The sequence below is a fragment of the Oncorhynchus mykiss genome, chromosome 21 (genome assembly GCF_057628025.1).
Source record: "Oncorhynchus mykiss isolate SJ-2025 chromosome 21, ASM5762802v1, whole genome shotgun sequence".
In the NCBI taxonomy this organism is placed as follows: Eukaryota; Metazoa; Chordata; class Actinopteri; order Salmoniformes; family Salmonidae; genus Oncorhynchus; species Oncorhynchus mykiss.
The window spans coordinates 10,685,925-10,708,702 of NC_143042.1; the positions used below are offsets into that span (position 1 = coordinate 10,685,925).

A 22,778-nucleotide genomic window follows, 5' to 3' on the forward strand; every position below is an offset into this window, starting at 1 on the left:
TTCCTGAATGGTTGGGAGAAGTTGCTCTCAAAGGATGTGTTGGTACCATTCTTTATTCATGGCTGTGTTCTTAGGCAAAATTGTGAGTGAGCCCACTCCCTTTGCTGAGAAGCAACCCCACACATGAATGGTCTAAGGATGATTTACTGTTAGCATGACACAGGACTGATGGTAGTGCTCACCTTGTCTTCTCCGGGCAAGCTTTTTGACCCAAACAGTCGGAAAGGGGATTCATCGGAGAAAATGACTTTAGCCCAGCCCTCAGCAGTCCAATCCCTGTACCTTTTGCAGAATATCAATCTGTCCCTGATGTTTTTCCTGGAGAGAAGTGTCTTCTTTGCTGCCCTTCTTGACACCAGTCCATCCTCCAAAATTCTTTGCCTCACTGTGCGTGCAGATGCACTCACACCTGCCTGCTGCCATTCCTGAGCAAGCTCTGTACTGGTGGTGCCCCGATCCCGCAGCTGAATCAACTTTAGGAGACGGTCCTGGCGCTTGCTGGACTTTCTTGGGCGCCCTGAAGCCTTCTTCACAACAATTGAACCGCTCTCCTTGAATTTCTTGATGATCCGATAAATGGTTGATTTAGGTGCAATCTTCCTGGCAGCAATATCCTTGCCTGTGAAGCCCTTTTTGTGCAAAGCAATGATGACGGTATGTGTTTCCTTGCAGGTAACCATGGTTCCAAGCACCATCCTCCTTTTGTTATTCAAACTCAATCAGCATGACAGAGTGATCTCCAGTCGTGTCCTCATCAACACTCACACCTGTGTTAATGAGAGAATCACTGACATGATGTCAGCTGGTCCTTTTGTGGCAGGGCTGAAATGCAGTGGAAATGTTTTTTGGGGATTCAGTTCATTTGCATGGCAAAGAGGTTCTTTGCAATTAATTGCAATTCATCTGATCACTCTTCATAACATTCTGGAGTATATGTAAATTGCCATTATACAAACTGAGGCAACAGACTTTGTGAAAATGTATATTTGTGTCATTCTCAAAACTTTTGGCCACGACTGTATACTATATTCTGAACTATTCTACTGTATCTAAGTCTATGTCGCTCTGACATTACTCGCCCATATATTTATATATTCTTAATTCCATTCCTTTACTAGATGTGTGTGTATTGGGTATATGTTGTGAAATTGTTAGATATTACTTGTTAGATATTACTGCACTGTCGAAGCTCGAAACACAAGCATTTCGCTACACCCGCAATAACATTTTCTAAACAATTGTGTGTGACTAATTACATTTGATTTGACTCGGATATAGTGGTATAGACTGTTCGTGGCGGGTCTCACAGTCCAGTACAGTAAGTGGCGGTGTGTGCACCTGTTTTTTGTTTGCGATCCGTCAATAAAAACTCAAAGAAGAAGAACAAGGGACACCCCCACGTTAACGTCATCAGTCTGCGACACTGCCTGTCTCGAGAGTCGTGGACCCAACTCACATGTCAATGCGTGCAATTTGTATGTAACTTTTGGATTTTTATAAAGTGTTTTTGAACACTTTAGAGTTGTACATTACATTGAATGTTGTTACTAGAACGTTGTCAATAATGAGTTCTCAAATCACTTGTGTTGGATGGGTAAAGCGTGGCATTTCGAAGGAAACACCAGATAAGGTAAGTAGCTAGCAAAATTGCCAACAAGACAGACATTCTTCTGTGGTGTTTTCATTAGTCGGATTCCGTTGCAAAAGGGAAACAATTACCCTAGGAACCTAACTGAAGCAAACGAAACGGGGAGGGACCTACCAGAATTTGTTCGGAAGTAAATGGTTTCAGTTGCTAAACGTTTTGCAACGGAATCAGATTAATGAATACACCCTAGCTAGTTAATACGTTATTTTGTACATACAGCAGTTATAGTTTATAAACACCATAATTCATGCAAATAAAATGAATGGTACCAGCTAGGTGATGTCTGTTTTAACCTGTTGCCACATTTTGTTACAGGTGGAGTTGAGCAAAGAAGAATTGCAACACATAATAGCAGAGGCAAAAGAACAATTGGGGTTGGTGGAGTTTTTGGATGACTTACTTGACGTAACTTTGTTTGTTTGGAGGGCTTCAGAAAATAACACTGACCTGAGTGGGACAATGAGACTGAAACTGCTATTCAAACTCAGTCAATATTGGAAATTAATTGAAATGTGTAGATAAATGTTTGAAATACTCATTATTTCTGGACCAGCGAAGTGACTCAGAAATAATTTCCTCAATAGTGGGGGTTTCATCAAATCAAACAAGTTCAAATGAAATTGACCCAAACCTTATAAATGGTGATTTCTTTGAGCTCTTGTTCAGTCAATGTTTCTGTCAATGTAAATTCAGCAAAAAAAGAAACGTCCTCTCGCTGTCCAACTGCGTTTATTTTCAGTAAACTTAATGTGTAAATATTTGTATGAACATAAGATTCAACAACTGAGACATAAACTGAACAAGTTCCACAGACATGTGACTAACGAAATGGAATATTGTGTCCCTGAACAAAGGGGGGGTCAAAATCAAAAGTAACCGTCAGTATCTGGTGTGGCCACCAGCTGCATTAAGTACTGCAGTGCATTTCCTCCTCATGGACTGCACCAGATTTGCCAGTTCTTGCTGTGAGATGTTACCCCACTCTTCCACCAAGGCACCTGCAAGTTCCCAGACATTTCTGGTGGGAATGGCCCTAGCCCTCACCCTCCGATTCAACAGGTCCCAGATGTGCTCAATGGGATTGAGATCCGGGCTCTTCGCTGGCCATGGCAGAACACTGACATTCCTGTCTTGCAGGAAATCACGCATAGAACGAGCAGTACGGCTGGTGGCATTGTCATGCTGGAGGGTCATGTCATTTTGAGCCTGCAGGAAGGGTACCACATGAGGGAGGAGGATGTCTTCCCTGAAACGCACAGCGTTGAGATTGCCTGCAATGACAACAAGCTCAGTCCGATGATGCTGTGACACACCGCCCCAGACCATGACGGACCGGATCTCCATTTCGATCCAGCTCCAGAGTACAGGTGTAACGCTCATTCCTTTGACGATAAACGCAAGTCCAACCATCACACCTGGTGAGACAAAACCGTGACTCGTCAGTGAAGAGCACTTTTTGCCAGTCCTGTCTGGGCCATCGACGGTGGGTTTGTGCCTATAGGTGACGTAAGGCAGGTCCTCACCGGCAACAACAACAGGCCTACAAGCCCTCAGTCCAACCTCTCTCAGCCTATTGCGGACAGTCTGTGCACTGATGGAGGGATTGTGTTTCTGGTGTAACTCGGGCAGTTGTTGTTCGGATGTACCAATCCTGTGCAGGTGTTGTTACACGTGGTCTGCCACTGCGAGGACTATCAGCTGTCCGTCCTGTCTCAGTAGCGCTGTCTTAGGAGTCTCGCAGTACGAACATTGCAATTTATTGCCCTGGCCACATCTGCAGTCCTCATGCCTCCTTGCAGCATGCCTAACAGGCTGACTACACCGCTCACATTGCAAAATAAATTTAGAGATCTATATTATTCAATTATTGCACACACTGCTCGCGCGTGCCAACGAGCATCTGCGTTGCCAAGGGATAAAATAGAAGTCAGTTCTATTTGTGATGCCGATCGCGCTGCAAGTACTGCCTCTCCCATCTCCTCATTGGTTTATAGAAGCAGATACCCACATGCCATCTCCCCATTGGTTATACCCACGTGGGTGACTGAAATACGAATGAGGTCAGTGGTGGTAATGCACCTCATTTATGAAAGTTGCCAATCGCAATATGAAGCCAAGAGAAGAAAAATCCTTGAAGGAGGAGAGATGACTAGAAATGATTCGGTTGACCGTATTATGTGTGGATTAATTGTCGGAGTAGAGGACCTTGTGCATTTCAGATAAAATAACAACTCAATGTTTATATCCCAGAACAAATTAGCTAGCAACAGCAAGCTAGCTTAATAGGACAAATTAGCTAGCAAGTGCAAGCTAGCTAACTAAATTGCCATATGTTTAATGCTTTTTGACCTGTCCCCAAATTAATGTAATTGGTTCAGAGTTTGTTTTGATATTTGAACCTGCGTATTGTGATCGCATTTGGTGTGGGGGGACAAAATAAATTAATGCACGATGGCGCATGTGTGCAGCCGGTTTGTTTGGGTTGCGTGTTAGGCACGTTCACGCAGATGAGCAGGGACCCTGGGCATCTTTCTTTTGGTGTTTTTCAGTCAGTAGAAGGGCCTCTTGTGTCCTAAGTTTTCATAGCTATGACCTTAATTGCCTACCCGTCTGTAAGCTGTTAGTGACTTAACGACCGTTCCACAGGTGCATGTTCATTAATTGTTTATGGTTCATTGAACAAGCATGGGAAACGGTGTTTAAACCCTTTACAATGAAGATCTGTGAAGTTATTTGGATTTTTACAAATTATCTTTGAAAGACAGGGTCCTGAAAAAGGGACGTTTCTTTTTTTGATGAGTTTATTTGCGTTTACTCAGTGAACGTGTAGGTGAAGAGGAGGAGGAGGAGGATGAAGGCATGGCCAGCGGGCAGGAACAGAGTGACGAGGCAGAAGCTGTTCAGGGACAGGAGCCAGAGCAAGATGAAAATGAAGCAGGAAGGGAGGAAGCAGATGAACTAGCAACGTATGGTTTGGATAGATATGATGAGGAAGACTCGGGTAAATATAGTTTCTGCATTTGCTCTCAGATTATGTCGGATCTTAAATTCATGGGGTTATCTCTGTCTGTTAATATTCCAAGATTATTATAAATAACTCTCTTACTGTTCATCTCTTTTTTCTGGCACAGTGACTGCCAACCTTGGTGACAGCCTTGCCGGCCTCACAGTGTTCAGCACCAATGAGGAGGATCCTTACATTACCATCAAAGACACAGTGAGTCCAGAGCTGTTTGCCAGTTCAGAGTGATGAAACATCTCACCAGTCCGGTTTGGTACCAACTAGTGGTGCATGCCAAGCATATCACATTAAATATATAAAAATATCACATCATAAAATATATTTTATTGTCACACACCGTATAGGTGCAGTGAAATGTGTTGTTTTACAGGGTCAGCCATAGTAATACGGCGCCCCTGAAGCAAATTGGGGTCAAGTGCCTTGCTTAAGGGCCATCGATTTTTCACCATGTCTGCTCGGGTATTCGATCCAGCGACCTTTCGGTTACTGGCCCAACCCTCTAACTGCTAGGCTACCTGCCACTTAAAAAATCCATATTGTGATAAATGACCTAATTGATGCGATACCGATAAATAGAAACAATAAGTTTATAATGTGCACCACAGTATTTTTTTTTTTTTTTTTAATCCTTTAAACTACTACTACTAGTTTTATTGTTGTAGCCATCAATTGTCCCATTGAACAAACTTATTTCATTTCAAACTTCACATTTCGCTAGTATAGGCTACTTATCGTAATGAACGATATCAGCAAAATGCCTGCGATAAGTGGTTGGTGTCAAATTTTCAGTTTATCGTCCCAGCTCTTCATTTCTGGTAATTCTGTGTCATTCAGACTTAGTTGTTGGCATCTTTTCTTTGTGTCTCCAGGACCAGTATGAGCGAGAGGACTTTCAAATCAAGCCCAATGATAACCTCATCATTTCAGGCAGAGCAGAGAAGGACTGTTGCAACCTGGAGATTCACGGTGAGTTGCAGAGACTGTTGTTCAAACTGGCAATTTGACTCTCAGCTTAGACTAACAGAAACTCTTGCTTCACAACATCAAATAGTAACAGTGTAGACATAGTGAGTGTACAAAACATGCTCTTTCCATGACATAGACTGGCAAACAAGTGATCATAGCTTTCATCTGACGTCAAATCCACTTCAATCAGTGTAGATGGAGGAGACGGGTTGAAGAAGGATTTTTAAACCTTGGGACATGGATTGTGTATGTGTGCCATTCAGAGGGTGAATGGGCAAGACAACATATTTAAATGCCTTTGTACGGGGTATGGTAGTAGGTGCCAGGCACAATGGTTTGTGTCAAAAACTACAACGATGCTGGGTTTTTCATGAACAGTTTCCCGCGTGTATGAGGAATGGTCCATCACCCAAAGGACATCCAGCCAATTTCCCACAACATGGGCCAGCATCCCTGTGGAACGCTTTTGAAACCTTGCAGAGTCCATGCCCTGACGAATTGAGTCTGTTCTGAGGGAAGGGAAGGGGAGGGTTGCAACTCAATATTATGAAGATTTTCCTGACGTTTGGTATACTCTGTGTACATGCCAGTGTAAAAACAAAGGTTGTTTTAATGAATGTATTTATTTGCCTCTGCACAGTATACAACTCCGAGGAGGAATCCCTCTATATTCACCATGACATACTCCTACCAGCCTATCCACTGTGTGTGGAGTGGCTTAACTTTGACCCTAGTCCAGAAGGCACTGGTGAGTGAATTCACTTTTTTATAGTGTTGAATGGATTCTCAGATTTGACTTTGAGTTAAGCTCAAACAGCAGTTTATCACAACCCGACTCTGCGGAATGGACATTCAATTCAGTGTTTTCTCAGTGTATAACATGTTTGTTTTTTTTACTTTACATTAACTCCATCTGTTTGTACAGGCAATTATGCGGCTGTAGGCAACATGACACCGCAGATTGACGTGTGGGACCTGGATGTGGTGGACTGCCTAGAGCCTGCCTTCACTCTGGGGAGCAAGAAGGCCTCCAAGAAGAAAAAGAAAAGCAAAAAGGTTATTTTCCCACAAGGACTTGGATGTGGTAGTTTCTACTGTTATGTTTATGGTGTTGGTGTCTCCTCACTATGGCCTGAATCCTAACATGCCATTTGAATTTTAAGGCTGCAGCAGAGCCAGTGGAAGGTCATACAGATGCTGTACTGGACTTATCCTGGAACAAACTGGTCCGGTGAGTCATATTGGAGTTGTACCCGTTACCCCAGACCTTTCCACTTATGTCACTGTAATCACAAAGTCACTAGCGTTGTCACAAACCTACCCTCCACCTTTACTCTGTGTGTTGCTTCTTTTTTCCACAGCAACGTCTTGGCCAGTGGGTCAGCTGACGAAACCGTGATCCTGTGGGATCTGGCACAGGGAAAGCCGGCCACAACACTGCGCAAACACACTGACAAGGTACGTGTATCCAGTCATCACGGCCTGTTTAACTTCCCATAATGGACCTACTGTAAATAAACAAAAATACGATGTGAAGTTGATTTTGGATGTAGCCTCGCCTGCTTACTTGTGATGTTGATCTCAAACATTAAAGTCAAGTCCCTTTTAGGTTCAGACGTTGATGTTCCACCCCTTTGAAGCTCAGACCCTGATATCAGGATCATACGATAAGTATGTCCAATCTGAATCTGTTACATCCTCTGAAATTGTCAAATTAATTATAATCTCCTGTATATTGGAGGTCAGGATTGTGAATGTACAAAACGAACAAGTCTTAACCTGTGTCTTCTTCCTCTGGCCAGGTCGGCAATCCTGTATGACTGCCGCAGCCCGGACAGCAGCCATCGCACTTGGAGGTTTAGCGGGCAGGTGGAAAGGGTCGCCTGGAACCACTTCTCACCCTGCAACTTCCTGGTAAGCTGTCCTCTCGCCACATCTCACATAGCATATTGGATAACTTTCACATGGAAAATGCTTGGTGCACTTTCCTGTTTCCATTCTCACTGATGGTTGGCTGTGTTTTAGGCGAGCACAGAGGACGGCTTTGTTTACTGTCTGGACGCACGCTCGGACAAGCCAGTGTTTACGCTAAGGGCACATGACGGAGAGGTGTCAGGTGGGTGTGGTCACAGGCCAATTTCTGCCTCTAGCCCCTACCCCTTCATATTCAGACTTTAAAATACTGGATGAGTACTGGTACACAAACATGGCATTCAAGGTCAGGGAAACAGAATTGAAGTCAGTTGTCTCTGGCCCTGTAGGCTTGGACCTTAGCAGCCAGATCCGGGGATGCTTGGTCACCTCGTCAGCAGACAAACACGTCAAGATTTGGGACATCTTGGGGAACAAGCCCAATTTAGTTCACACCCGGGACATGAAAATGGTAAAGATGGTTTCTGTCGCTGTAATCATGTCATGTCATTGCATTAAGATCCGTCACCTTTCGGTCTAACAGCGAATGTGTGGATGTGTGCTGTATATGTATGTGGCTGTTGCGGTGAAATGCTCCCTTTTCTGTTGATAGGGGGTGCTGTTCTGTGCAGCGTGCTGTCCTGACATGCCCTTTGTATATGCCTTTGGAGGACAGAGGGATGGCCTGCGGGTTTGGGACATAAGTGATGTGGCAGCAGGTACAGTTTCAATGTCATTACCTTCTGCTCTAGGCCTGACAAGGAGCCGAGTCTATCATGTATTTTCTGTTTGTTCCAGAAAAATATATATATTTTGAATATGGCAACTAGCTTTTACTTTTTTAATCAATCAACCAAATGTATTTATAAAGCCCTTTTTACATTAGCAGATGTCACAAAGTGCTGTACAGAAACCCAGCCTAAAACCTCAAACAGCAAGCAATGCAGATGTAGAAGCACAGTGGCTACGAAAAACTACCTGTTCTATACCGAGGGATAGTATCGCTCTCCCTCTGTATTGAACATCTATTTATTATGGGCTTTGACTGTTACGTTTATATAGCTATCATCTCTCCTGCTTGGTAGTCGAGTCATGGGTTTGTATATATGTGTGTCTGCTTGGCCACTGAGGTGTTAGATCAGTAGCTGATGGTTATCAACATGGTGAGTTTGTGTGTACGTGACCGAGTATGTTCACTGACTTTGCGTGCCATCCATGTATGTGCTGTCTCCAGTCGCTGAGGTGTTTGGCAATCGGGAGCGGTTGGTGGCAACCACAGCGCCTGAGGCATCCAGCAGTACTTCCTCCACAGCAGATATGGAGCTTTCCTAGTGAGCCACTCTGGACCAACTTCCAATCAACATAGAGCGGCACCTTGGACTTACACAGAGAGATCCACATAGCCAAAGACTTTGTCAACCTGGGACCAAGAAGGCACTTCAAGAACATTGCCAGAGCTGTGGATGGACTTTCTCTCTTCAAACTTTTCTTCTAAAACAGATCTCCTAATAGTTAAGCGCCACATAAATATTTGTTTTGGGAGCTAAAATGTCTTTGCAACAAGGAAGGTCAATATTTATCTGAATGTTTGTCAAAATAATTCAATAGATATTTGTTTTTGACTAACAATCAATCAAATAACTATTGAAATATGATTTTGAAAGCACAGGTATCTGGTTTAGTGTCATCAATGATTATTTGTGCAGGACTTTGCTAATCTTGGCCTGAAATTTGCTAATCTTGCGCCCCTCCCCCCCAGAATAAACAATGTATTATGTCAGTGACATTCCTGCATTGGTTAAATTGGAAATGTGTGAAATCTGAAATACCTACTCAAACATTTACTGAAAGACCCATCCAGGCAAAATGGTAAAGAAATACGGATTTGACCAACTTGTGAAAAATATACAGTACCAGTCAAGTTTGGACACACCTACTCATTCCAGTGTTCTCTTTGTTTTTACTATTTTCTACATTGTAGAATAATAAGTAGCCACACTTTGCCTTGACAGCTTTTTACACTCTTGGTATTCTCAACCAGTTTCCTGGAATGCATTTCAATTAACAAGTGTGCCTTAAGTTAATTTGTGGAATTTATTTCCTTAATGTGTTTGAGCCAATCAGTTGTGTTGTGACAAGGTAGGGGTGGTATACAGAAGATAGCCCTATATGGTACAAGTCCATATGGCAAGAACAGCTCAAATAAGCAATGAGAAATGATAGTCCATCATTCCTTTAAGACATGAAGGTCAGTAATGTGGAGATTTTCAAGAACTTTAAAAGATTCTTCAAGCGCTATGATGAAACTGGCTCTCATGAGGACCGCCACAGGAAAGTAAGACCCTGAGTTACCTCTGCTGCAGAGGATAAGTTCATTAGAGTTAACTGCGCCTCTGAAATTGCAGCCCAAATAAATGCTTCACAGAGTTCAAGTAACAAACATCTCAACATCAACTGTTCAGAGGAGATTGCGTGAATCAGGCCTTCATGGTTGAATTGCTGCAAAGAAACCACTACTAAAGGACACTAATAAGAACAAGAGACTTGCTTGGGCCAAGAAACACGAGCAATGGACATTAGACCGGTAGGAAATCTGTCCTTTGGTCCAAATTTGAGATTTTTGGTTCGAACCGCCTTGTCTTTGTGAGACGCAGAGTAGGTGAACGGATGATCGCTGCATGTGTAGTTCCTTCCGTGAAGCATGGAGGTGGTGGTGTGGGGGTGCTTTGCTGGTGTCATTGTGATTTATTCAGAATTTAAGGCACACTTAACCAGCATGGCTACCAAAACATTCTGCAATGATACACCATCCCATCTGGTTTGCGCTTAGTGGGACTATCATTTGTTATTCAACACAACAATGGCTCAACACACCTCCAGGCTGTGTAAGGGCTATTTGACCAAGAAGGAGAGTGATGAAGTGCTGCATCAGATGACCTGGCCTCCACAATCACCTGACCTCGATCCAGTTGAAATGGTTTGGGATGAGTTGGACTGCAGAGTGAAGGAAAAGCAGCCAACAAGTGCTCAGCATATGTGGGAACTCCTTCAAGATTGTTGAAAAGCATTCCAGGTGAAGCTGGTTGAGAGAATGCCAAGAGTGTGCAAAGCTGTCAAAGCAAAGGGTGGCTACTTTGAAGAATCTAAAATATAAAACATATTTAGATTTTTTAATACTTTTTTTGGTTACTACATGATTCCATATGTTTTATTTAATCATTTTGATGTCTTCACTATTATTCTACAATGTAGAAAATATTAAAAATAAAGAAAAGGAAAGGACAACAATCTTTATCATATGCATGTGTTTGAGGAAGCTTTTATCTGGGAATTGAGCATTACCAGTTCTATAACCAGGGGCAAAAGAGACGGATCCTCCTCTCTGGGTAGTCTGGCCAGTAGATGGAGTGGTCTACTCCAAAAATAAACACACTCCCAGAAGTATCCTTCCAGCGATACTGGACTTGAGTCACTGGCACTGCCCTCAGCAGATGTCTCTGTTGAATGATGCGGCACTGGGGCCAGCTGGAGTGGGACGACCGCACCATCCTTTGTGAGGCTGCGTTGACCTCTTCCACAGAGAAGGTGCTAATGGGACACACATTTTGGCCCAAGCCATTGTGGAGGATCTCCCCTATGGCATGGGAAATCCTCTCCTCTGGGATACCGCCTGGGACACCTAGCAGGTACCTGTCGAGATGACAGTGGTAGTCCACCCGCAGCTCTTTGAAGTAGCACAGCTGACCATTTCCCACGCACATCTCACAGCAAACCCGGCCCAGGGACATGCAGGACATGCAGGGCACCATCTTCTCACCCTTGCACTCTCTGCAGGGCTTTTTGGTGCCCCTGCCTCGCCCGTGGCACACAGGGCAGCGCACTCTAGTAGAGGCACAGCAGGCCTTGCACATAACCCACTTATGCTCCTGGCAGTAAGAGCACCCGGTCACTCGGTCTGTGTGAATCAGCCTGTAATTTAACACCTGGTTGTGGAACATCTTGGCCGGGGTCACAGGCACCTTCCAGGGTTGTGGCTCCTGTACTTCCCCTGCTGGTTTTGGAGACACTGGTGCTTTGGAAGTTTTGCATTGCGGTTCAAATCTTAAGCACACAGACCTGTGCTCTGTAAATGTTTCCAGTCTGTAACAGTATGCAACCTCATGGGTTATGCCAGTGATGACCATTCCTCTGGCTGCAGTGGGTGAAAGGAGCGGTTTGTTCCTCACCCAGTCAACAAGAACATCACGGATCGTCTGTTCTGGCAGAGGAGACAGGATGAATGGGTTAAAAACCTCTGGCTGAAGTTTCACTGATACCTTTGCCTTCCCCTCCTCCGTTGGTGGTGGAACTGTGGAGTACTGAGAGGGTTCCAGTATGAGGTCACATCGGTAACCCTTTCGATGTTCAGTTGCCATTATATGGAAGTTAAGAGCAATGCTGTAACTTGAGTTTCATGTTAATGAATTAGCAAAATGTTCAAATCCCATTATTTCTCAGTTTACTCTATTCCAATTCTAAAATGATATTTATGATGTCATAATGTATTTATACAAATGTGAAAAATAATTTTTCCCCAAATACATTTGACAGTTAAATTGTCCCAGTTCTTTTGTTTTTGTATTTTTACTTTGGCTTTACTAAAGAAAAAGGATTTGTTCATAAAGGTTTGTACAGCGGAACAAACGTGTATGGTTCACGTATGAACACGGAATTATTTCCTTATAGTACATACACGGAAATATTTCCATGTAACACAAATACAACATTTTTGATGAGCATGGCTACTACAGGTCATTTAAATAGGTTGAGTTCTTTATTTACACGGTTTTCAACTGTTAATAAACTGAAACACTGCACAGGTGAGTACTGTCTATTGTAAAACTTGCAAGATTAAGGAACGCGTTTTGTGAACACAATCTCGTGCTGAAAGGATTTTGTCAGCTAACTATCTAGTTAATGTTAGCGCACATATATTAGCAAGCATTTCTGAGGCAGAGAACCCAGCTGGCTAGCAATCTTGTGACTGTAGCTTGGCAGTTATTAATCACATCATACTGTACCTTTTGATTTATGTAAACCAATATATCCACAACAGGCGTTGTGCCTGTCCTTCACAAGTCAACTATCCGTGGACCTTCCATTGATGATGATTGGTAAGTAACGTCAGATGGCTTGCTACGTAGCCTTTTTTTAATAGTAAATCATCATTTTGTAACTGTGTGTATTGCGATGACTTTGTTCATTTCTTGTCACCTTCATTGCAGTAAGGTGGAAATTGGTGTGACATCTGATGGGAAGACCATTGTGTGCTACCATCCCTCTGAGGATGTTCCTTATGAATTTACCCAGGTAAGAAATTAGAACTTGGATTTGCCGATACTGACGTTAACAGAGATGATGAGGAAACATTTAAATACTGTAAATACTGCATTTGCAAACACAATACGCCCTGCAGATTGATCTGTGAAATCATAATGTCTGTGGGAGGCTGAGTTTTACCTGCCAGCAATATGCCCCTTTTCTCAACATGCTGGCTATTAAACTGCAAAATAAGCCCTGCGAGGTTAAAAAACAGCATAAATCGTCTTTGATTGTTATGGCTTTCGTATGTATTTGTGACACTGTAGCCCATTCTACGGCCAGACCCCCTGACCAATCCGGCAGAGACACATGACCAAGTGCTGAAGGCCCACCTCGGCAGGGAGGTGCTGCAGAACAAACAGGCCCCCACCATCGAGGAGCTGAGCAAAATGTTTCACACCACCAAGCACCGCTGGTACCCAGTGGGACAGTAAGTACACCTTCTATGATTGAATCACTTTAGTGATAGTACTGACTATTTAAATTATGAAGAGATACTCAGAAGGATAAAATTATGTTGATGATTGCTCAAAGCAGGGCAATAGATAGATGCCACACCTGTTCCATATTAAATATTGGTACTGAACTCACATGGCACATCCTTAGTATTAAAGGCCCAGTGCAGTCAAAAATGTAATTTCTTGAGTTTTATATATATATTTACATACTGATGTTGGAAGAATGCTGTGAAAATGATAATGCTCTTTTAGTGTAAGAGAGCTGTTTGAAAAGGTCGTCTGAAATTTCAGCCTGTTTTGGCCTGCTTGGTGACATCACCAGGTAGTAAATTAGTTACTAGACCAATATGAAAGAGTTCTAAACGTCTCTGCCAATAACGAGGCTTCGGTTTTCCCCTCCCCACTCCGACAGTTCTAGCAAAAGTCTTGCTTGAGAAATTGCTCTTGCTAAGAAACTATTTTTGTTTGTTTTTGACCATTTTGATTGAAAATAATCCCAGTGGGGTACATAATTGTTACCCAGAAATGATTTGATATTGAGATAACGTTTGCATTGGGCCTTTTAAGTATCCAAAATGTACCTTAAGTTGCTCATTTGTAAATTCATGTAATGCTAATGGATTGAGTGAGAAACTGGCATGAAGCTGGGTATAATCCTCACTCAGTCCTTTTTAAAATCACCTATAGAGTGCATTCGCAAAGTATTCAGACCCCTTCCCTTTTTCCACATTTTGTTACATTACAGCCTTATTCTAAAATTGAGAAATAAATACATTTTATCCATATTCACACAATACCCCATAATGACAAAGTGAAAACAGGTTTTTACATTTTTATTAAAATTAAAAAACATAAACCTTATGTAAATAAGACCCTTTCCTATGGCACTCGAAATTGAGCTCCAGTGCATTCTGTTTCCCTTGATCATCCTTGAGATGTTTCTACTGATTGATTGGAGTCCACCTGGGGTAAATTCAATTGATTGGACATGATTTGGAAAGGAACACACCTGTCTATATAAGGTCCCACAGTTGACAGTGCATGTCAGAGCAAAATCCAAGCCATGAGGTCGAAGGATTTGTCCGTAGAGCTTCGAGACAGGATTGTGTCAAGGCACAGATCTGGCTAAGGATACCTAAACATTTCTGCAGCATTGAACGTCCCCAAGAACACAGTGGCCTCCATCATTCTTAAATTGAATAAGTTTGGAACCACCAAGACTCTTCCTAGAGCTGGCCGCTCGGCCAAACCGAACAATCGGGGGAGGCAGCCTTTGTCAGGGAGGTGACCAAGAACCCAATGGTCACTCTGCCAGAGCTCTAGAGTTCCTATGTGGAGAAAGTTGTCCTTCTGGAAGGTTATCCTATCTTTGCAGCACTCCACCAATCAGGGCTTTATGGTAGTGGCCAGACGGAAGCCACTCCTCAGTAAAAGGCACATGACAGTCCGCTTGGAATTTGCCAAAAGGCACTTAAAGGATTCTCAGTCCATGATAAACAAGATTCTCTGGTCTGATGAAACCAAGATTGAACTATTTGGCCTAGATGGCAAGCGTCACGTCTGGAGGAAACCTGGCACCATGCCTACGGTGAAGCATGGTGGTGGCAGGTTCATACTGTGTTGATGTTTTTCAGTGGCAGGGACTGGGAGACTAGTCAGGTTTGAGGGAAAGATGAACGGAGCAAAGTACAGAGAGATCCTTGATGAAAACCTGCTCCAGAGCACTCTGGACCTCAGACTGGGGGCGAAGGTTCACCTTCCAACAGGACAATGACTCTAAGCACACCGCCAAGACCATGCAGGAGTGGCATCGGGACAAGTCTCTGAATGTTCTTGAGTGGCCCAGACAGACCCCGGACTTGAACCCGACCAAACATCTCTGGAGAGACCTGAACATCGCTGTGCAGCGAAGCTCCCTATCCAACCTGATAGAGCTTGAGAGGATCTGCAGAGAAGAATGGGAGAAACTCCCCAAATACGTGTGCCAAGCTTGTAGCGTCATACCAAAGTAGACTATAATCGCTGCCAAAGGTGCTTCAACAAAGTATTGAGTAAAGGGTCTGAATACTAAATGTGATTGTTCTGGTTTTTATTTTTAATTACATTTGCAAAGATTTCTAAAAACCTGTTTTCGCATTGTCATTATGGGGTATTGTGTGTAGATTGAGAGATTACAATTGAATTCATTTCAGAATAAGGCTGTAACAAAATGTGGAACAAGTCAAAGGGTCTGAATATTTTCCGAATCCACTGTATATTGAAAATTGTAACTTTTGTTCCTTTTTTTTCTTAGGTACCATACACGACGCAGAAAACGAGATCCCCCAAAAGACAGATAGTTGTTAAGGAGTTTCTTACCTTCAGAATCATTTATACCTTACATAATTATTAGCTTGGCTCAACCCCCAAATCCCAAACTGTTTTTGTGTGCAATTATTTGCGCTGTAAAATAAAATAAAATGAACAAATCTGTAGTTACGCACGTATGTTTTGAAGCAGATTACCAAAACTGTCAGTGAAATATATATTTTCCCTATTTGCTGAATACCTTTTATTTCATGAAATTTTGGGACATTGTTAAGGTATCTATCTGCATGTTATTGTGGAGGAAGAAGGAGAACACTGCAATAGCGGCGTAGCGGGAGAAAGAAAAAGCTGCAACTGGGACTCAAACTTTGGCTCCTACTGTGCAGAACAATATTACATTGATTGTGACTGACCATTATTACGATAATTTCAATTCAGTCCATGTATTTTACGTTTTTGGGATTCAAAGAAATTACAATAAAGAGTACGTTCATATTTCTAGTCTTTTCTCTAAGATTTTGAAAGCACCCATTCCTGGAACATGAAGTTCGTTTAATTGAAATATGTTCACGCTTGTCGTTGACCAAAATACATTTCCCAGCATTCACAATCCCGTCAGAGGCCAACATCACCGGAAAGCGTGTTTTTTTCGGCGACGAAGGAGTGAACATACAAAAATACTGTATACAGTAAAACAAGATGGCAGGACTACCCCGCAGGATTATAAAGGTAATTCCAAAAACCACATGCAATAAATAGTTCACAAGCCGTAGTTCGGTCCCCTTTGAGTTGCGAAGAAAAATACGACTAGGCACGTGCATTGCCATGTATTTGCTAGCTAATGTTACTTCCGTTAGCTAGGTACCGTATGTCTCAGCCTCAAGTCAGATGAATGTTTGGTCAAATGTATTAACCTTCCTGCTGAGTATGGCCCAAGTCTACTTAATTGCCTATGTGTTGAAAGTAATAATTTTCTTAATGTAAATCTATTGAAGTAACCTTGCTATGGTCTCAAGTTAGCGATCTGAGCAATGACCCTCGACTGGCACTTCTAGCTAACGTTAGCAACGTACATACAGCTAGCAAATTTAGCTAGTTAGATATTGATGAAACTTGCTATACTACTAGACTCCAGAGTATGTATTATAAACTCACATGTACTTGCTTGTTTTACTGTGTATGAAAGTGCTTTGGGTAGCAAAGCTAACTTGGCTGTAGTATAGAAGCCGGTGGCAGTGCAGGTATTTCTCTCAAACTGTGTCTAGGCCCAATGAGCAGGATCAGGAAATCTTGTTGGTCTTGCAGGAGTTCTGTGTCAGAAATGAAGAGACATGGGACAATAGTTTGTCATACATATACTAGGTGGCTGCAAAAACAAATGTTTGACAGAAACATTCAATTTATCAGCCTACTCAACTGGCCTAACTTACTGACTTGCCTAGTTGTTGAATAAAAAAACTGAGAAGACAAACATTTACAGTGGCGTTATGGTGTACATGGGCCTATCAGTGAGTTATATTTGAAAGTTATAGATAATACATTTATTTCCATCAGAATGACAGTCATACCATGAAGATGTTACATGTTGGTTCTCACTAGGCCTCAGACATAATTCACAAAAAAAGACTGCAGCTAGTCCACCTCCAGGCATGTAATTATTATTATATATTTTGTTTGTTTAACCTTTTAACTGCAATAGAATATATCCTATGAGCTCTTAGCTGAGGATCTAAAACACTGCGTGAGTGTTTTGTGCTCTTGAAAGAGACAAGACAGAGTGATTGTTCATTGGCCCTAAAATGTTCAGAAACAGAATGTCAAACCTGATCTTGAATGTATGGATGGCTGTCCTTGCACCAAAACATAGTTGTCCAAAACCTTGGTCACTATTGACCCTGACCTGACATCTGGTTGTTGGTGCTTATCTGTCTCGCTACATCTGTAGCGCATTCTGCTTGAGACAATTTAAACTGGGTTCACTTCGAACATGACACGTTTCTGTTTGCATGTGTTTGTCTATCTACTTGCATGTCTCGATCTGTATCTCTGTCCGTGTTCAGGAGACTCAGCGTTTGCTGGCCGAACCCGTTCCTGGAATAAAGGCAGAGCCTGATGAGGCGAATGCACGCTACTTCCACGTGGTGATTTCAGGGCCCCAGGACTCCCCTTTCGAAGGAGGCACCTTTAAACTTGAACTGTTTCTGCCAGAAGAATATCCCATGGCAGCTCCCAAAGTGCGATTCATGACCAAAATCTACCACCCCAATGTGGACAAGCTGGGTAGGATATGCCTAGACATCTTGAAAGGTGAGTTATCCAGATTCAGTTATCATTGGTCACAGTCATGTCCTGACTCAAAGTATGACTCCTTCCTCCACCATTTTCTTTGTCTCTCACAGATAAGTGGTCCCCAGCTTTGCAGATCCGCACAGTGCTGCTATCAATCCAAGCATTATTAAGCGCTCCTAACCCTGATGACCCACTTGCAAACGATGTTGCAGAGCAGTGGAAATCAAACGAAGCCCAGGCCATTGAGACAGGTGAGACAGCACACGCACGTGTCATGTTCATGTTTAAAGTGAACCCAGTTTAAATTCTCACCCCTTGGCACGTAAATTATTTTGCATCCTCTGATCAAGAGTACCTATATCGCTGAATGTGACCAAAGCCTGGTTTTAAACAGAGGCAGTGTGTGTGAGAAGGAACCAATTACTTACTGCTCTTGTAGTGCTCTTCACTTTAGCCTCCTAAAGTGTCACTGCAGGTCAAATCAATTCAGAGATAGCAAGACATTCCTTCAAGAAGAATGCTAATACCTCTAGTTAATGAACCCCCTCTCTGTGCACCTTGCAGCTCGGACATGGACCAGGCTTTATGCGGGAAACAGCATTGAGGTATAGAAGAAAACAGACGGGCACTGGATGTTAACACAACCAAGATGATCTCCTTTATTTGCATTTAAAGGACAGTCTTAGACAAAAAAAAACAAGAAAAAAGCAAGCAAAAAAACTGTAAAGAATATATTTAAAAGAAAACAAAACTACTGCAGTCCTCTGGTAATTTTATGGCACATAGCAATGTGTTTTGTCTTTGTCCCGGCTCACTGCTCGAATGCATGGACAGAGGCTGATGCTCAACCACAGTTTTCTGTTTGTCCGGGGGGGGGGGGGGGGGTGAACGATAAGTCTCGGTCATACAGTCATACAATGGGTCAGTTTAGTCAAAGGTCAATAAACTGAGGGAGTTAGTGACACAGCCACCAAATACACACCCATTTGAAAATGTCCTCTTGAGGTTATGCCGCCTAGCCCCTTGTTGAATTTAGAGTAACCTTTGTTTCCCTCAGACAGTTGAAGTTGTGGGTTCGGAAGTCCTGTGTTTGCAAGTCCTTGGCAGAAGCTCAGATTAGGGAGGTGAGTGTGTCGGTTATGACTTCCTTCTGGGGAGAAAGGCGTTCTTTTCATTTTCTTTTAATGTTATTTTAATATAATTTTTTTCTCCTATGATACTTCATTAAAAGCATGTACTTAACCAAGCTCAGAACATGACTGTTCTAACAAATTAGATCCGTATTGATACTGAGAAGTACCACTTTCGGGGTGTTGATGGGGGGGAAATGTACACCCAATTCTGACATGAAACAACGAGGCATGAAATACTATCATTGTCACTTCATTGCTGAGATCCACACAGACTTGTTGCTTCTGTACTTATTTTCTGTAAATGTTATGTTGTAGTAAAAATATTTTTGTTATGCCATTTTGTTTGATCTCTTTCTTGCTAGCACTGTACCTACATATTCTGGTAGGTGGTGTTTCATTGCTTTTCCCATACTCTGTCCTCACCCTTGTCTTTTCCACAATTCTCTACTGTGTATCCAGCATTTAGTTCAACCAACATTCTGAAAGCGGGGAGAAAGTCAGAGAATGTTCTAATTTATTTATCTTTAGAATGAAAAATCAATGATGATTCGTCATCTAAGCGTCTGGCCTTTAGATTGAGAATGGCTTCCATGTCTCTGGTTAATCCACTCTTCATGTGAAAAAGGCAAAGAGAATCGTGTATTACCGGTGTCTGAAATGATATGGGAAAATAAACCAATGCATTTGCATTTGTGGCTCCTGTAAATAAAATAAGTTGAGTAAGACTCCTGTGAATGTGTCTGTGTGCTGTTGTGTATCTGGCTAAGGGGACGTGACTCACTTGTTTTGTTTATTGACACACTTGCTCTGTCTGCGTAGATGGGTACCTGTATGTCAGGGCCATGTCTTTAGGGGCCAGTATCTCACAATGGTTTTATTGTCCTGTCTTTATATGGCAACAGTGAGCCACTCAGTGGGGGTCATTCTATGTAAAGCTTTTTGACCAGCAATTAAAATTTTTTTTTTTTTTTTAATGTTTTTTAACCAAAACTTAGATAATAGTTAACACCCCTTAACATTGTAAATCACCATAAATTACAGCTTAATGCATTTTAATTTGTTACTACATTCCCCAAAATATCCCTTCTTCCCTTTTTGTCACTGGTGTTACATATATTTGAATGACAATTCATGCTTTCCATGTAATTTGACTATTTAATTTGCATATATAATTGAAGACAAGGTTAATGATAATATTAAGAAAATGTTTTGATTAGTAATTTACTTTAAACAATATACTTTTTTTTACAACACCAGTGACACATTTGCAGGCAAGATGGCATAGCTGTCGGTCACAGTAGCTCAAACCACACTTAAATTGTAAATAAATCACGTAACCGTGTCTATTGACACACCTGTGCATCAAGTAATAATAAAAAAAATCCCCATCAAAATCTGTCAATTTAAGACATATCTGTTTTATTGCATGGGCTGCGTCTCAATTTACGGCGTCCACCTATGTCGGCCTTCCACATCTGCGGTGGAAGGTGGCCGAGCTACAGCTGTGTTTTGTAAATTATTGTAATCAATTTTCCTTTCCTTTTACTATAAACTGTGTAACACTCCGGTACTTATTTTGTAGTAGTTCTGAAGTAGCACTCATTAGCCAAAAGCGGTCCCCCGATGTGTCATTGCTCTCTCGCTCTGCTGTGTGCATCTTCCTAGATGTCACTCAAATGGTGTGGGGCTGAAGCTCATTGTCTGAAACTCGAATTGCATGGGGGAAAATGTTGTTGTACAGCTTCCAGAAAAAGACGCTTTCAAACTAGAGATTTTGTGGCTAATCAAGGTGAGAATTCTGCTCCTAGATTATGCATGTATGAACTACACATTGGCCAAAGCGGGAGGCAAAAAATTATAATTTTACTAGTTGCCAAAGTTCCGGAGCATGTCTTTAAGGTTAGCATGAAATTACCAAATTAATCTTCAAATTGCTAACATGAAGAGTGCAGACCCACCATGTTCTTTTCAAAACAGCCCTGCCTCCAATGAACCTTTGACCCTGGAAGAAGTTGGCAAAGATGTTGAATTTCTTTCAAAGTGGTCATCTATAATGGGGTAACACAAGTGATATGAAATTGAGGGACAGCTATTCCCTATAAATTATACTATTTAGTTGATATTTTAGTTGAAGTATTCCACTAAATACTTTTATATTACAACATTTTAAAGTGTGAGAGAAATGTATATTTTTACTCAAAATATGTAACTAAACCACGACTCATTCATGACCCTAGGGAGTAGTACAAGCCAATTTCATGGTATTAAGCATGTTGTAGTAAATACAGAGCATTTGGAAAGTCCATAGACCTCTTGACTTTTTCCACATTATGTTACGTTACAGCCTTATTCTAAAATGTATTAAATAGTTTGTTTCCCCTCATCAATAAAAATGTAATCAAACCATTTTAGAATAAGGCTGTAACGTAACAAAATGTGGAAAAAGTCAAGGGGTCTGAACACTTTCCGAACGCACTTTATATACTGTCTATTAACACAGCACTTCAATTAAAACAAACATTTTGTGTCATTATCTGACACTTAAGTGTTTTCCCTGGTGGTTAAGGCAGGGAAAGGAAAGCCACAATTTTCATAGAATGACCCATGTGCCAATCCTCGGAATGTAAATGCAGGAAATGATTCCTTGTATTATGGTCCTGTCTTTGTTTATATGGCAACAGTGAGTCATTCAGTGTAGGAACTAATCCTCAGAATATAAATGCAGGATATTATTCCTTGAATTATCTTTTAGACACTAAACATGAACTAATCTCAAAGCAATAAAGATTTGTCAGTGAAATTAGTCCATCACTTTATTTTTTATTTGTACATTTTAGTCCGTTAGCAGACACTCTTAACCACACCGACTTACAGTTAGTGCACTCATCTTAAGATGGCTAGGTGGGACAACCACATCCCAGTCAAAGTAAGTACATTTTTCCTCAGAGTAAGTCGTGGGGGTTGGGCTATTCGATTATCCATTGTTACAGGGCGTTGTTACTATCTGTAGTTACAGGGTGACTTACTGCTGACAGCTCAGAAACGTCCAAATACAAACAGAACATTTGTGACAGGCATTGATTTATTGACCTGACAGGTGAACATTACTCATCACCAGGTGCTTACGGCACAGGGTAGGACACTGTCTGGCCACTCACAGTAGACAGTATGTTTTGGATTTCGCATCATCAATGTGTCACGGAAATATAACACTTTCTGCTTGTTCGCTAGTAGGAATACATTATTTGTGGTGTGATTCTCTAGTCTTAGTGGTTGCATGGTAATGACTGTTTTTGATCTGAAGTCATTATGAAGTATTTGTTTGTTGTGATGGGATTCCTCTCATTCTGCAGTCAGTATGAGAGTCACTTGTGACTATGAATATCTGCACTGCCTAGAGATCCACTCTCCACAAGACAGGGAGGGGTGGGTGGGGGGATCTCTTCCTGTGAATACTTCATCTGCAGTGGGATAACAGACTGCTGTGCCAGGCTTCTCCTTTGCTGACCTTTACATATAACCAGCCACCAAGGTGAAGACTGCAAGGAAAGGATGGTAGTGCATGGCCTCCAAGAGTGCTGTATGGAATAATGGTGTAAGATTTCTTATTTTGGTGTTGGTGTGACAAGATACGAGGATGACATGGGTGTGATGCAGTATGAACAGCGATTCACTGCATTATA

General features: G+C 41.9%; 4 protein-coding genes across 5 annotated transcripts; 3 read left to right on the forward strand and 1 right to left on the reverse strand.

The window, feature by feature from the left end:
• Positions 1-1,278: 1,278 nt before the first annotated feature.
• On the forward strand, positions 1,279-9,333 carry LOC110499945 (periodic tryptophan protein 1 homolog). Of its 2 annotated transcripts, XM_036957201.2 has the most exons (16): positions 1,279-1,475; positions 1,601-1,630; positions 1,964-2,022; positions 4,468-4,649; positions 4,780-4,865; positions 5,540-5,636; positions 6,277-6,384; positions 6,562-6,692; positions 6,800-6,867; positions 6,998-7,094; positions 7,246-7,307; positions 7,439-7,550; positions 7,662-7,752; positions 7,898-8,019; positions 8,161-8,266; positions 8,782-9,333. In XM_036957201.2, exons 4-16 carry the CDS (start codon positions 4,508-4,510, stop codon positions 8,877-8,879), a joined length of 1,320 nt encoding a protein of 439 aa, XP_036813096.1. In that variant the 5' UTR covers positions 1,279-1,475; positions 1,601-1,630; positions 1,964-2,022; positions 4,468-4,507; the 3' UTR covers positions 8,880-9,333. The 2 variants fall into 2 exon arrangements, with proteins under 2 accessions (XP_036813096.1, XP_021432678.3); XM_021577003.3 differs by having other exon boundaries at positions 1,422-1,630.
• A 1,561-nt stretch (positions 9,334-10,894) lies between these two features.
• LOC149972979 (protein SSUH2 homolog) lies at positions 10,895-11,962 on the reverse strand. Its single transcript, XM_090214991.1, has one exon. It carries the CDS (start codon positions 11,960-11,962, stop codon positions 10,895-10,897), a length of 1,068 nt encoding a protein of 355 aa, XP_090071117.1.
• Positions 11,963-12,262: 300 nt separating this feature from the next.
• On the forward strand, positions 12,263-16,168 carry LOC110499950 (large ribosomal subunit protein mL42). The gene is made up of 5 exons (XM_021577009.3): positions 12,263-12,406; positions 12,643-12,700; positions 12,812-12,896; positions 13,175-13,338; positions 15,660-16,168. Exons 1-5 carry the CDS (start codon positions 12,319-12,321, stop codon positions 15,703-15,705), a joined length of 441 nt encoding a protein of 146 aa, XP_021432684.3. The 5' UTR covers positions 12,263-12,318; the 3' UTR covers positions 15,706-16,168.
• A 189-nt stretch (positions 16,169-16,357) lies between these two features.
• On the forward strand, positions 16,358-19,431 carry ube2n (ubiquitin-conjugating enzyme E2N). Its single transcript, NM_001160651.1, is given in 4 exon segments — positions 16,358-16,402; positions 17,734-17,980; positions 18,073-18,213; positions 18,527-19,431. Coding segments are annotated over 4 exon segments (465 nt in total). The 5' UTR covers positions 16,358-16,372; the 3' UTR covers positions 18,574-19,431.
• The last annotated feature ends 3,347 nt before the right edge of the window (positions 19,432-22,778 follow it).

Bases quoted from the DNA above. Each gene is read 5' to 3' on its own strand.
- LOC110499945 (XM_021577003.3), top strand. From the start codon at position 1,565: ATGAGTTCTCAAATCACTTGTGTTGGATGGGTAAAGCGTGGCATTTCG. The intron at 4,866-5,539 runs GTGAGTCCAGAG...TTGTGTCTCCAG, and splicing joins ACATTACCATCAAAGACACA to GACCAGTATGAGCGAGAGGA. The intron at 8,267-8,781 runs GTACAGTTTCAA...TGCTGTCTCCAG, and splicing joins CATAAGTGATGTGGCAGCAG to TCGCTGAGGTGTTTGGCAAT.
- LOC149972979 (XM_090214991.1), bottom strand. From the start codon at position 11,962: ATGGCAACTGAACATCGAAAGGGTTACCGATGTGACCTCATACTGGAA.
- LOC110499950 (XM_021577009.3), top strand. From the start codon at position 12,319: ATGAGCATGGCTACTACAGGTCATTTAAATAGGTTGAGTTCTTTATTT. The intron at 12,407-12,642 runs GTGAGTACTGTC...TATCCACAACAG, and splicing joins TAAACTGAAACACTGCACAG to GCGTTGTGCCTGTCCTTCAC. The intron at 12,701-12,811 runs GTAAGTAACGTC...CCTTCATTGCAG, and splicing joins CCTTCCATTGATGATGATTG to TAAGGTGGAAATTGGTGTGA.